General features: G+C 45.8%; 1 protein-coding gene across 1 annotated transcript in view; it reads right to left on the bottom strand.

Annotated features, from left to right (window-relative positions):
• Positions 1-15,020, bottom strand: part of LOC144774125 (extracellular calcium-sensing receptor-like) — a 67,401-nt gene that overhangs the window by 12,790 nt on the left and 39,591 nt on the right. The window contains 1 exon segment of the mRNA XM_078659149.1: positions 7,546-7,779. Within this exon segment, the coding sequence (XP_078515275.1) occupies positions 7,546-7,779 (234 nt within the window).

Raw genomic sequence — 15,020 nt, 5'->3', positions numbered from 1 at the left:
GCTTCAAGAGTTTAGTAACATCTACCTTAGAATCAGTGACAGCTTGCTGGGCTTTTCTTTTATTGACATCATTTAGATTGTCCCTAAAATATTCTTTATCCTCATCCTCACTCAAATGCAAATTTTGTGACATATTCTACAAATGTGTGTTATTATAAAATAAAGTATCATTACATTAAAGTATGGTTATCTGGTAAATAAAAGGATTGGAGGTAGACCATATAAATAAACAAATAATTGTAAATGCTCTCCAACCAAAACTGAATAGTGGATAAAAAATATTTAAATAGTTTATTATTATGTTATAACTTGTTGTAGTCAAATACAAAATTAATTTCTTTAAACTTAATTAGTCAGCAGAAAGACATGAAAGTCAATGTTTGCTGCTTGGTGGTTAACAAAAATAGAATCCAAACTATTAGGGCCATTGTTGTAATGTACCTTTACTTAATGCACTCTCCCTACAGTAGTTCTCTCCTTGCTGCTCAGCCTATGATGAGGTCAGATGGAATGTTGATTGTGTTTGTATTGGAAGAGTGAAGCAGTTGGTGTGGATGAGCTGAGCAGTGGAGAGCTTGCTCCTGGTGGGGCACTTTAAAGGATCTAACTTACATCTGGTCACCAGTAACTATGAAGAGATCTTAAGAATAAAGTAGAGATCTTATTCAACATCACCTGGTCTACTCAGCATTCATCTTTGTAACAGGCATCTGAAGGAAAAACACAGAGAGTGATAGAGAAGGGGGTTGGCAGTAGTGTGAGAGAAGATGCAAATATGTCTTCCTCAGATGCAACTCACCGTAAGAAAGGCGGGCAGAGAGGAGTGTCAAAGCCCTGAGTGCCACATATTTTTCAGGCAATGAAAGCCACCAGGGACGTGACCAATATACTATGAAAGCCTGGCAGAGGTAAATGGTTTAGGAGAAATGAAACGGGAGAAACTGAAAACTCAATGACAACGCATGGACAGCGCAACATGATTGAGGGCATAGAAAAACACATTATTGTAAAATGAACATTAAGAAAGACATTGAGTTAAGGCCTAAGAATTACGAGAACAACAATGCCGAGTACTTATCTTGACTGAGAGCAGCAAGAAAACAGGGCTTGTTGCTTGCGGTCAGGTCCAACATTACTATCGGTCATGGTTCATTGGTTATTATCATAATGATGTCACTCCATGGTTATTTTCCCTGTGTCTCATAGGGAAAGTAGTTTCTTTATCTTTGCTGCTTCTCAAAGTAACACAAGAAAATAATGCACAATAGGAGCCTCCAGCCTTGTATTAAAACTGTAGGCATCAGACTATGAGCCATAAAGTTAGCATTTCCTGTCCGATGCAGACAGCATTGTATTGCATACTTTCCCATTTATTTTATGCTCGTTCCCTGGATGTCTTTTTTACCTGTTATAATGTTGTGCTTTGCATTCACTGCTTTACTTCTTATTCTGTTTTTGTTTCACCCCTGAACTACAGCTCTTTTATAAGGTTTCTTTATTGGATGTGTTTTAGCCATACATAGTTCAATCAATCAATCAATCAATCATAACACTTGTATAGCGCGCTACTCACCCGGGAGGGTCTCAAGGCGCTTGGGGGAAGGGGTCGGATACTGCTCGAACAGCCAGGTCTTGAGTTGTCTCCTGAAGGCAAGATGGTCTTGGGTCAGCCGAAGGTGGATGGGGAGGGAGTTCCGTGTCTTGGCCGCCAGGTAGGAGAAGGATCTGCCTCCGGCGGTGGCTCTTCGGATGCGTGGTACAGCGGCAGGGCGAGGCTAGTAGATCGTAGCTGGCGGGTGGGCGTGTAGAAGGTCAGGCGGTCGTTGAGGTACTTGGGGTCCAGGTCGTGAAGAGACTTGTGTGCGTGGGTGAGGAGCCTGAACGTGATCCTCTTGTTGTTATTGTTATTATTATATGTACTTCTAAAGCGCGACACTCATCCAACAAGGATATCACGGCGCTAAATTTAAACAGTAAACCATAAACAAATTACCAAGGACTACTATATATTCTATTTAGGGAATAATGCAGTTTTTAGTTTTTTCCTGAAAGTGAGGTAACAATCAGTACATCGAAGATCGATAGGCAAGTCATTCCAACACTTAGCGGCAAGGTGCGAAAAGGCACGCCCGCCCATCCTGGATAGTTTTATTTGTGTGGTGACTGCTTTAGCTGTGGCTTGTGAACGTAAATTCCGAACTGGGGCATAGAGCTTGATTCTGTTCCGCAAGATGTAGGGGCCAGTATTATGCAAAGTTTTATGAGCAATGCACAACATTTTAAATACTGCTCTTTGCCTCATAGGCAGCCAATGTAACGTTCTCAGGCAGTTTGTAGCAGAATCGTACTTTTTCTTATCACAGACAGCTTTGGCTGCCGCGTTCTGGACCAGCTGTAGTTTTGAAAATAAATAATCCGCCATACCAACAAACAGCGAGTTGCCATAGTCCAACCTACTAGTCAGTAAAGATTGAACTAAAATCTGTCTACATTCCATCGGAATCCAGGGAAAAACACGTTTCAGCATTTTTAGTATGGCGAATCCTTTGCCACAGATTGTGGTAACATGATGCTTCATAGATAAAGTGGTGTCCATATGGCTTCCCAGGTTTCTAGCGGTCAGGGTTGGGTTTGGTGGAGTACCTAAAGTATTTGGCCACCAAGAGCTGTCCCAAAGCTGTTTGGATCCGCCGAATAAAAGAATTTCTGACTTGTCAGCATTTAATTTCAGGTAGTGCCCATGCATCCAGTTAGATAGCTCTGACAGGCAGTTATGTAACCTGTTTTTGGCGTCCTCTTCACCATTGAGGGTTACCATCAACTGAGTATCATCAGCATAAGAGCAGATATTGATACCCCATTTATTGCCTATAGATGTCAATGAAGAAACATAAACATTGAACAATGTTGGGTTCAATGTTGCTCCCTGTGGCACCCCATATTTGATCTTCCGAGGAGTGGAGGTAAAGTTTCCTAAACAGATGGACTGGGATCTATTCGATAGAAAAGACTCCAGCCAGTTCAGGGCTTTACCATGAATTCCTTTAGCACCTAGCATATTTATTAGCAGTTTGTGGGAAACGGTATCAAACGCCGCTGATAAATCAAGTAATATCAGGGAGACTGATTTGCCTTTATCAATCTGCATTCGAATATCGTCCATCACAGCCAGGAGTGTTGTCTCAGTACTGTTATTCGATCTAAAACCAGTCTGAGAGACATCCAGCAGATTATTGGTTTCCAGAAAGCTTGACAACTGTTTAGTTACCAATCGTTCTAAAACCTTTGATAGATAGGGAAGCTGTGAGATGGGACGGTAATTGGCTGGATCGTTTATGTCCGCGCCAGCTTTTTTTAATAGTGGTATTACAGCTGCATTTTTCCAGACTTCTGGGAATTCAGCTTGGTCCAAGGAAAGATTAAGAACTTTTGTAACTGCTGGATATATTACGGGTGTAAGCTGGGAGAAGATATAGTGTGGACAGACATCCCATGGTGATCCTGATTTGATTTCTAACATAGCTTTGCTAACTTCTTCTTCAGAAAAAGGGCCAAAAGTAGAGCAGCTGGCCTGCAGAGTAGAATCAACATGATACTCTACATGGTCCTGGCTATTATTTACAAAGGAAGCATAGATTTTATCAATTTTTTCACAAAAAAAATAACTAATTTTGGAGCAGTTTTCATGTGAGGGAGTCAAGTTTGAGGTGAGACACGGTGGGTTACAGAGTTCTTTTACTATTTTAAAAAGCTCCTTCGAGGAGTTTTTGTTGTCTAGTATTTGGGAAAAATAGTCTTTCTTTGCTTTGCGTATAGCTGTGTTATATACTTTCAGCTGATGTTTATAAGTGGCTCTGTCTTTGAGCGTTTTACTTAGTCTCCATTTGTGTTCCAATGTGGTACATTTTCTTTTTACAGCTTTTATATCTGAGCCGTACCATTTCTCTGGGATTTTTCGTTTAGGTCGATCTATAGTACGGGATAGTGAACAATGATCCAATCATCCATCTCAATGTTGCTAAGCAATTGACGAATTTCTTCCTCACTGGAAGTTCCAGGACTAAAATTATAATCAAAGTCTTCTTTAAATTTTTCCACAGAGAATTTTTTCCAACATTTTGTGGAATTTGTCGACTGAACGAAAGGTCTTTTATTCTTTATAGGTAGGTTCAAATTAAATTCGATCCTATAGTGATTCGTCCAAGTCAAAGGGGTTATATTTGTAATGATAATATTAGGTATATTAGTGAAGATAAGATCTAGCATATGCCCTGCTCTATGTGTGGGGTATGCTATTTTCTGTGTCAGTTGCATGATTTCCATATCGGTTGCAAGGCGTTTAGTTAGGGGATTGTCATGAAGGTCAAAATGAACATTGAAGTCACCAAGGACTATAATGTTTTTATGTTTAAGACAAACAGGAAGAATTTGTTCCAGGAGTTGAGTGCTAAAATCAATCGTACTACTAGGGGGATTATAAATAATTGCACCTCCAAGGATCGCCTGCATATTGATAGAGATGGAGAAGATCAGGACTTCATGCTTGCCTAGTTGCGTAACTGTTTCTTGACGACAGGTAAAAGTGTCTTTAAAAATCATAGCCACTCCACCACCCCTCTTAATTGATCGATTTAAATTGATAATTTTATACCCACTGGGTAGTGCAGCCGTGATATCAGGGGTATTGTGCTCACTAAGCCAGGTCTCCCTGATAAAAGCAAAGTCAGGTTTAATCTCCTGTAGCATATCCCATATTTCAATAGAATGTTTTGGAAGGGACCTAGCATTAACATAGATGCAAGAGAAATCCTGAGTGAGAGTTATTTCAGATATAAGACACTCCGTGTTATTACTGTTCCATCTACAATTCAGACAGCTAAAAGGGCCCATGGTGTCTAAAGGACTTACTATAGCACAGTGAGGATGATGTGATGGACTGGGAGTATTGAGATTGAGCAACTCTTCGCGGGAGTATACCAGAGCAGATTTACCTAATACATCACTAATTGGGGAAACAGGGGTTGTGGCCCCTGGTCCGGCCTGTCGCGGACGGGCGCAGACGGGCTTGCCTTAGGCGCGCCTTCGGCGCGCTGCCGGCGCGCCCGCTGCGCTTCCTCCAGAGGCACATATTTATTGGTGTAGAGGAAGTTCGGGGAGGGGGTGTGGCCTCGAGGGGGCGTGGCCTCGGTGCATGCCGGCGATGGCGTCCGAGGATGTTTGTTTTGCTCCAAGGTCTGCTCTCAGCGTTAGGATCCGCTGTGCAGCGTTTAGCCAGGGAGGGTTGTCAATGCAACAAGTGCTCAAATAAAGGTAAGTTTTAAACGAGAATACAATCAAAAGTGACACTCTACAATTTTAAAATTAGATCTGCTCCCGGCTTCCGCCTCAGGAGTACTGTTTCTAAGCAAGCGCTAGTAGTCAACGCCTATATATTGGTGCGGGGGGAGTGGCCTAGAGGGAGCGTGGCCTCGAGGGGGCGTGGCCTCGGTGCACGCCGGTGATGGCGTCCGAGGATGTTTGTTTTGCTCCAAGGTCTGCTCTCAGCGTTAGGATCCGCTGTGCAGCGTTTAGCCAGGGAGGGTTGTCAATGCAACAAGTGCTCAAATAAAGGTACGTTTTAAACGAGAATACAATCAAAAGTGACACTCTACAATTTTAAAATTAGATCTGCTCCCGGCTTCCGCCTCAGGAGTACTGTTTCTAAGCAAGCGCTAGTAGTCAACGCCTATATATTGGTGCGGGGGCGTGGCCTAGAGGGGGCGTGGCCTTGAGGGGCGTGGCCTCGGTGCACGCCGGCGATGGCGCTCGAGGATGTTTGTTTTGCTCCAAGGTCTGCTCTCAGCGTTAGGATCCGCTGTGCAGCGTTTAGCCAGGGAGGGTTGTCAATGCAGCAAGTGCTCAAATAAAGGTAAGTTTTAAACGAGAATACAATCAAAAGTGACACTCTACAATTTTAAAATTAGATCTGCTCCCGGCTTCCGCCTCAGGAGTACTGTTTCTAAGCAAGCGCTAGTAGTCAACGCCTATATATTGGTGCGGGGGGAGTGGCCTAGAGGGAGCGTGGCATCGAGGGGGCGTGGCCTCGGTGCACGCCGGCGATGGCGTCCGAGGATGTTTGTTTTGCTCCAAGGTCTGCTCTCAGCGTTAGGATCCGCTGTGCAGCGTTTAGCCAGGGAGGGTTGTCGATGCAGCAAGTGCTCAAATAACAGTAAGTTTTAAACGAGAATACAATCAAAAGTGACACTCTACAATTTTAAAATTAGATCTGCTCCCGGCTTCCGCCTCAGGAGTACTGTTTCTAAGCAAGCGCTAGTAGTCAACGCCTATATATTGGTGCGGGGGCGTGGCCTAGAGGGGCGTGGCCTCGGTGCACGCCGGCGATGGCGTCCGAGGATCCTTGTTTTGCTCCAAGGTCTGCTCTCAGCGTTAGGATCCGCTGTGCAGCCTTTAGCCAGGGAGGGTTGTCAATGCAACAAGTGCTCAAATAAAGGTACGTTTTAAACGAGAATACAATCAAAAGTGACACTCTACAATTTTAAAATTAGATCTGCTCCCGGCTTCCGCCTCAGGAGTACTGTTTCTAAGCAAGCGCTAGTAGTCAACGCCAATATATTGGTGCGGGGCGTGGCCTAGAGGGGGCGTGGCCTTGCAGGGGCGTGGCCTCGGTGCACGCCGGCAATGGCGCTCAAGGATGTTTGTTTTGCTCCAAGGTCTGCTCTCAGCGTTAAGATCCGCTGTGCAGCGTTTAGCCAGGGAGGGTTGTCAATGCAGCAAGTGCTCAAATAAAGGTAAGTTTTAAATGAGAATACAATCAAAAGTGACACTCTACAATTTTAAAATTAGATCTGCTCCCGGCTTCCGCCTCAGGAGTGTTGTGTTTGTTGACGGGGAGCCAGTGCAGGTCCCTCAGGTGGCCGGAGATGTGGCTGCGTCGGGGGATGTCCAAGATGAGTCGGGCGGAGTCCTTCTGGATGCGTTGGAGTCTCCCCTGTAGCTTGGCTGTGGTTCCGGCGTAGAGGGTGTTTCCGTAGTCCAGTCGGCTGGTGACGAGTGCCTGGGTGACCGTCTTCCTGGTTTCGGTCGGGATCCATCGGAAGATCTTGCGGAGCATGCGTAGGGTGTTCACATGAGGGGACTACTTTTGTGCATACTGCTTTGTATATCATGTGTCTTTTAAGACTCACGGGAGCCTTTCAGTGTTGTCCTTCTCTTCCGATTGCTCTAGATCCCTGCTCATTATTTTTTATATTTTTTATACTTTGTGTTCCTGTTTAGCATCAGTAAGATTGGTTTTTGCCAATGCTTGTTTGAAATAGGTTGCTTGCATTGGTACAATAAGTTCCTACACTCTGAATCAAATGCATGCAGCTTTTTCTCTGAATTACTCTAGCAGCACTCCTGAAATTCAGCAGCACTCCTTAAATTCAGGAGTAAGTCAGGGGCAAGTCAGTAAAACAAAACAAGTTAGACCTACTGATGGACCAATCTTTATGATTCAGGAACAGCAATATGCATGACATGACTTTAAACAACACATTTGTGAACTCATTGACTGCTCACCTTGTTGTTCTCTGCCCATAAAATGGCGTCTGTGTTGACAGTGACAGCCTCATCCTTTGCTGGGTCAAAGCTGCCCACCTTCACCAGTCTGAAGTCACCCGCGGTGGGGATCTGTACATTGAGGATGTCATAGGTACTCAGGGCATCTCCATTCACATCAAAGTACACTCTGTCACCGTTTGTGATGGACAGGTTTACATGCTTTACATGGTGAAGCACCTAATCAATCAGAGCACAAGAGATTGATGAGATAAGATGCACACCTGTTTAGGGACTCACATCTCATTTCTATTTTACCTTCTGCTAGGGGTGAATTACATCTGGGGGTACCTGGGGCTCAAACACATCAGCTGAGAGGAAGAAGAGCAGGTTAGAAGATAGCTCTGCTGAACTTCCAGTGCTAGGTCTATCAGAAGTACTCTGTTCACACACACACACACACACACACACACACACACACGCACACGCACACACACCCACACACGCACACACACACACACACACACACACTCACACACACACACACACACACACACACACATCCACATGCATTTTAGAAAGAGGATAAGTCAGACTATTGACTCATTCTGTCAATGCCTGAGCCACATGGAGGACTCATCAGTGAGAAGAGTAGGTAGAGACCTGTGTAGGATAGTGACCTTTTGGCAGATGAAGATGAAGAATATTTCAGGATACTTTTCCAAATGTGCCTTTATGTCTTGTCTTAGTCTTGCTTCATATTTTTTCCTCATGCAATTACTGTGTCAGAGAAAATGTTTAGAAAAGCCTTACTTGAGACTTGAAATTATGTAGTTCAGAATTTTCTGACAGTCCACTAGAAAACTGACCATTTATTGCCCTCAGGATGCTCTTCTTGTGCTGGCACTCAAAACACTTGACATGCTCTCACAGGAAATAACTGTGGATAAAAGAGGAGACTACTCCTCATTGTGCAAACCAGCCTACAAGAATAGGTCAAACAAAAAAGAGAATGACTGAAATTCCTGACAGAATGACAGTTGCGAAAACAAGAGACTGCTCCTCTCAGTCGAACAAAAGTTGATGTGCTCCGCGCGAGATTCGTGCAGGCACAATCAAATCTGGAAAAATCAAAAAGGGGCTGAGGCATAGAACGCTAACAGAATCAGTCTTTGAGTTGGAAGCCATGTAGTAATTCTGCAATCCCTCTGCAGCAAAAAACATTTTCAGAAGATGGCGAAGGAGAAACCGAGCAAACAATAATTATTCTCTCCAATATCAGTATTTCTTGACCTTATCTTGCTGTGTTGCATGGAAACATTATACATATGGCCCATAATGTTTATCCAGTGGGCATTGTACTTGATCCAGGTTCTGGGTGTCTTGTCTTTGAGGGTGAGAATGAGATGCGTATCATTGGCATAGGAGAAGACATTGATGATGTCATAATAATGGAAGATGCTGGCTAGAGGGACCATGTATGAATTGAAAAGGGTAGGGCTCAAGGAGGATCCTTGAATAACTCTGCATATGAGTTTGCTGGTGTCCGAGGTGTACGGTGCGAGGTTGGCTGACTGAGCCCTTCCGCTCAGGGAGGAGCAGATCCTTCCGAGTGTGTTTTTGGATTCCCATGTCATTTAGGCTTTGGATGATGATGGGGTGGAAGACTGTGTCAAATGCTGCAGAGAGATCAAGGAGTATGAGGACCGCTGTGTCTTCTCCATGCAGAGGACAGAGACAGTCTTACTTATGACAAAAGTATAACCGACCCGAAACAATCTTGAATGAATAAAAGCTGTAAAACTTAACCCCTTCGCCGCTGGAGGGATTCCCCCACTGTGCTGGGGGCGCATACAGCACCCCCATGCTCATGACGAGGTCAGCTCGTCATGAGCCACGGCGCTCCGGTGCTCATGATGAGCTGAGCTCGTCATGACCGCGCCTGTTCCAATGGAATGTTCAGCACCACAGGGGAATCAGCCCAGCGTGTGAGCGTTCCACGGAACGGGCGCGGTCATGACGAGCTCAGCTCGTCATGAGCACCGGAGCGCCGTGGCTCATGACGAGCTGACCTCGTCATAGGCGCTGAAAAGGATAAAACATTTCTTTTAGAAATGTACAAAATTGGGGGGAGCGGTTTGTTTTGTCATAGAAATTAAGGTTAGTGCTACAGAAAGCAGATTTAGAATGGATTTTGTATGAGTTCTCAAAGATCTTCCTCATCCATTTCATTAAATTATTCTGAGATGCAGAATAAAACATGTACTTTCAATACCAGCAGCAGCCACCCAATTAATTCCCCGGTGATCAGCAATTTACCAGAGTGATTTAATGAAGAACTACAGGGCTAATATCCTGTATTTATGACAAAGGAATGGCATGCTTGATTGCCATCATGATACCATTCAGAAGGTTAATGCTCTGGTTGCTCATTGGTACACTGAGGAGAGGGAGGGAGGGAGGAGGAGCTTGGAGTTGCACAACAGGGGGCAGGTGGGAGCAAAAGAGGAAGCATCACGCTGCCCATGCTGATCATGCAAGAGGGTCAGGACAAAGTGATCTTTAATGCCTTAACCTCAAGCCCAAGCACTGGGGGGCTGGGTTCGAATGGCAACCCACTGGCAGCAGGGGGTAACAACAAGCCCACTCAATTGAGGGCAGTGGTTTCAAGGCAGGAAAGGTTATCAGGGAAGCCACTATTCCTGGGACCGAAATATTAACACCTTCCCAATCCATTAATTCCATGCTCTCAGCTTTCTCCCCTCTTACAATAGACTAAGTATCCAACTGGTTTAGGCAAAATAAATCAGGGTCACCTTTTGATCCATGTCCGCCGAGAGTTATACATCTAGCTTCATTCGTAGTTCCTGAACATCTCCCGGAGATCTTTAATCTAATGCTCCAATCAGAATATTTCCCTAAAAATTGGAAAGTTGCATCAATCCTCTTCATTTAAAAAAATATATATCTGGATGCTGATAATCCCAACAATCACAGGCCAATCTCACTTCCCTTCCCGGCCAAACTGGTAGAGAAAGCTATAAATATTGTGCTCTCTCTATTCATGCAGGCTCACAACTTACTGGATCCCTCTCAGTTTGCCTTTAGAAGCCAACATAGCACTGAGACAGCCCTGATCACAGCCCCAGAATATGTCAGAACAACTTTAGACAAAGGAGGGAACGCTGCTCTAATATTGTTAGACCTTTTGGCAGCAATCGATACTGTTACCCATCAACTCCTTATCAGCCGGAGGTAGAGTTACTGCTCTTAAACTCCTCAACTCATTTCTCACTGACAGACTACAGTATGTGGAATGTAAGGGTCAGAGATCTACATCTTTCACCCTTCCCTGTGGCGTTCCACAAGGCTCCGCATTGAGTTCCACCCTTCTTAACCACTTGGATGCTAAGGCACTTGCAGGCTCTTCATGTAAATTCCATTGAAATGAATGGGCACTCCATGACGAGCTGAGCTCGTCATGAGCGTCCAAGGGGTTAATCTGTACATTACACCTTTGGCTCCTCTAATCAAAAACCTTGGTTTCTCGGTTGTCTCCGATGCTGACGACACACAGAGACTGCTGCATGGTACAGATTTGGAGGTGGATGTCCAACAATTGTCTGAAACTGTACTCTGACAGGTGCTACTCTTTGGCAAGCAACCATCCTTTTGGTCCCCTTGCAGGTGGGCTCAAGAATTGGGTACCCTCCCTATCCCCGCGACAAAGGTGAAAAACCTGGGAGTACAGTTTGATGAAAAACTTTCTTTTGTTGGTCATGCCAATGCCATAACCTCCATTGTATCCCTCTGGACCTACGCAAAGCAGTGATCACAACACTGATTTATTCTAAAATAGATTACAGAAATGAGTTCTTCCTGACTGCTCATACCAAAGCCCGGGATAAACTACAAATGGTCCAAAATGCGGCCACCAGACTGCTCTGGGGAATTTCAAAATATCAGTCGTGTTCAAGTCTCTCACCCTACTCTACTGGCTCCCGGTCAAAAAGAGGGTTATGTTCAAGTCCCTGAGTGTAGCCTTAAGGACGTTGGGGCAGATTTACAAGCCCCTTGTGCCTGTTTTATGCCACCGTTGCACCACTTTTGTCACGCAGCAGCGGTGCAAAAGATGCACCATGGTGCGGGGTATTTACAACGTGATGCATCTGGGAGATGCGTCAGGTTGTAAAGCCCTGTGCCAGTAGGAGGCGTTCCTGCACAGGAGGGGGCATTCCGACGTAGGAACGCCTCCTAAAAGTGGCTGAGTGAAATCTACAAGATTTCACTCAGTCACTTTGGGGCCGATGCTGCGTCAAAACACTGCGCCTGCCTGAAGCAGGCGTAAGGATTGACGCAGCATTCACAAGATAGGGCCCCCCAGAGCATTGCTGGAGCTGCGTCGCGCTTGCTACGCGAACACCAGCAATGCGTTGCTTTTATGGCACAGATGCCTGACGCTTCTGTGCCGTTTTGCCCCATGGTGCGCCACATTGTAAATGTGGTGCATCCGGGTTGGCGGAGCTGCGGCACACAATTACTGGTGCATCCCTGCTGATATGCAGGGATGCGCCAGTAATTGTAAATCTGCCCCCTCGTCTCTGAAGGCCCAGCTTCACTTAGGCAACTTTTCCATCATCACATGCTTGCCAGATCATTAAGGTTGACCTCCCAGGCTAACTTGGTTGTTCCCAAGTTTAAAAGATCTACCTGGGTGGCAAGAGTTTTGCAGTGGCCACTACCAAACTCTGGAATATGATACCACTAACACTCAAAACTTAAAAAAATCTTTACACGTTACAGAAAGTCCTTAAAACTTGATTATTCAACCAGTAGTTCTTTATGCTTTTCCACCTCTCCTGCTTCCCTAGGGCTGTAGTTATTCTCTACTTGGAACCACCCTGTCAGCACCTTGAAACCCACGGGTAGAAGTGCACTTTAAAAATCAGAATTTAATTTAATTTTAAAGAATCATGCAGTTCAGGTGGGAGGGGCAGGGGCAGAACAATGGACTATGGAGTGCGGGAAGAGAGTGAAAAGGGTGGCAAAAGAACCATGCAGAACAGATGAGAGAGGTTGTGGCAACATAGCAAACCATCAATGGCAGTGAAAGGACAATGCACCATGTAGGGCAGGAGGGAGGGGATAGGGGACATACATGGAGGAAAGCTGGAAGGTGATCAGGTGCAATGACAGCATGCTGACCACTCAGAGAAGGTCAGAGGGGTGGTGGCAGCACAACAGAACAAATATGGAAAGCGGGAGGGTTAGTGGCAGCACAACGGACAATGTTGGCTAAAAGAAGGGGGCTGGAGCATACACAGAGGCAAATGCACTGGGCTCAGACAACAGATGGCATGTGGAAGGGGCAGCTAGCTGACTATGCAGGGTAAGTGCATAGGGTAAGCACAGCACAATCAACAGTGTAACCCCTGCCACCTTTAAATAAAAATGCCCTGGGTAAGGAGATCCCAGTGACCTGACCCTGTGGCCAACCTACGGCCGTGCACTGCTGAAGACAGCACAGGGATTGCTGTCTACAGGGAGATTGGGCACTGGGACCTGTCGCTGACTCCACCGCTGCACATGGCTGAAGACTGTGGGTAGCAAGAGATTGGTTGCGGGCAAGGGGCGGTTGGCCATGCGTATTGGGGGTTTGGCTTTACATCCATACTAATATAATAAAGAGAGAGCCCAAACCTTTGAGGCGGGTAATCTCAGGAACCACAGCAGTTGCAGCAGAAGGACATGGGCTATGCAGACTACCACCATATACATTTAAAAGGTAAAAGAACCGTGCCACCAAAGTAGTCCCTTGTGGGCGTGTCCGCGTTGTGCTGTGGGCGTGTGCTGGGGGCGTGACAAACGCTGGGGGCGTATGGTACGTTCCGCCCTTCATGCCATGGATCATATTGTGTGCTGTGGGCATGTGCTGGGGGCGTGGGCATGGGCGGGGCGCGGGATTACGGAAAAAAAAGAGAGCGTTGTGCCCAATATTTCATTGTTTTTTCTTCCAGGTTCTGTACATTCCAGCTCCGGGTGTCCACCCTGCTCCCTTTAAATACCCCTGCACTCCATAATCATAACCCACCCTTACTCCTTAAAATACCCCAACACCCTTAAATAATAACCCATCTTAACCCTATAAATATACCATGTACTCCAAAACCCAAACCTATCCCTAAACCCTAAAAATACCCCTGTACCCCAAAACTCAAACCTGGCCCTGAACCCTATAAATACCCCGGTACCTCAAAACCCAAACCTACCCCTGAACCCTAAAAATACCCCTGTACCCTAAAACCCATACCTATCCCTAAACCTTAAAACTACCCCTGTACCCCATAACCCAAAACTATATCTGAACCCTTAAAATACCCAAACACCCCAAAACATATTCTCCTATACCCATACTTAGGTAAATGTATGCGTGGTAAAAGCATATAAAATATAATGCCATGCGTTATAATGGCATTGCGGAGTCCTGGTACTTTCGTAAGTACCCTCCCCCGGTATGTACATTCGTGGCACGGCGGCCCACATCTCCAGCAACATACTCATATTTTTTCACCACCTATTTGAAAAATGCACAGGTCTCTCTCATTGATCGCCAGCATGACGAACACTTTTAGGCACACCTCCCGCCACAAGTTCTAGAATCGCGAACTTTAGAGCTGGGGAGCTATGTTCGAATCTCGGCATCAGCTCAACATTAAGTATGGGCGCAAAATCCGTTCCGCTCGCGGATTTTGCGGATTTTCGGCAAATTCTCGATCCGCGAATTCCCGCGAATTTGCCGAAAATCCGCGAATCCGCGAGCGGAACGGATCCGGGGGGCAAAAGTTCAAGCTTCAAGCTTGTAACTATTTTAGAACGACGCTGGCAAGCTGCCAGCACCATTCTAAAATAGTTACTAAGTTAGCTTCAACAGGAAGCACTAATAGATAAAATGCAGGTGCTCGAGCACCTGCTTTATTTTATCTATTAGTGCTTCCTGATGAAGCTAACTTAGTAACTATTTTAGAATGGCGCTGGCAGCTTACCGGCGCCATTCTAAAATAAAACAGGAGTGGGGCAGAGGGCAGAAGGTCACAGAGTGGGGCAAAGGGCAGAAGGGCAGAGCAACGAGTGGGGCAGAGGGCAGAATGGCACCAAAACGAGTGGGGCAAGGGGCACAAGGGCACAACAACGAGTGTGGCAGAGGGCAGAATGGCACAAAAATGAGTGGGGCAAGGGGCACAAGGGCACAACAACGAGTGGGGCAGAGGGCAGAATGGCACAAAAACGAGTGGGGCAAGGGGCACAAGGGCACAACAATGAGTGGTGCAGAGGGCAGAATGGCACAAAAACGAGTTGGGCAAGGGGCACAAGGGCACAACAACAATTGGGGCAGAGGGCAGAATGGCACAAAAACGAGTGGGGCAAGGGGCACAAAGGCACAACAACGAGTGGGGCAGAGGGCAGCATGGCACAAAAACGAG

The sequence above is a fragment of the Lissotriton helveticus genome, chromosome 8, assembly GCF_964261635.1.
Source record: "Lissotriton helveticus chromosome 8, aLisHel1.1, whole genome shotgun sequence".
Taxonomy (NCBI): domain Eukaryota; kingdom Metazoa; phylum Chordata; class Amphibia; order Caudata; family Salamandridae; genus Lissotriton; species Lissotriton helveticus.
Note: the sequence above shows the minus strand (reverse complement) of the source record. Positions and strands in the feature narration are given on the sequence as shown.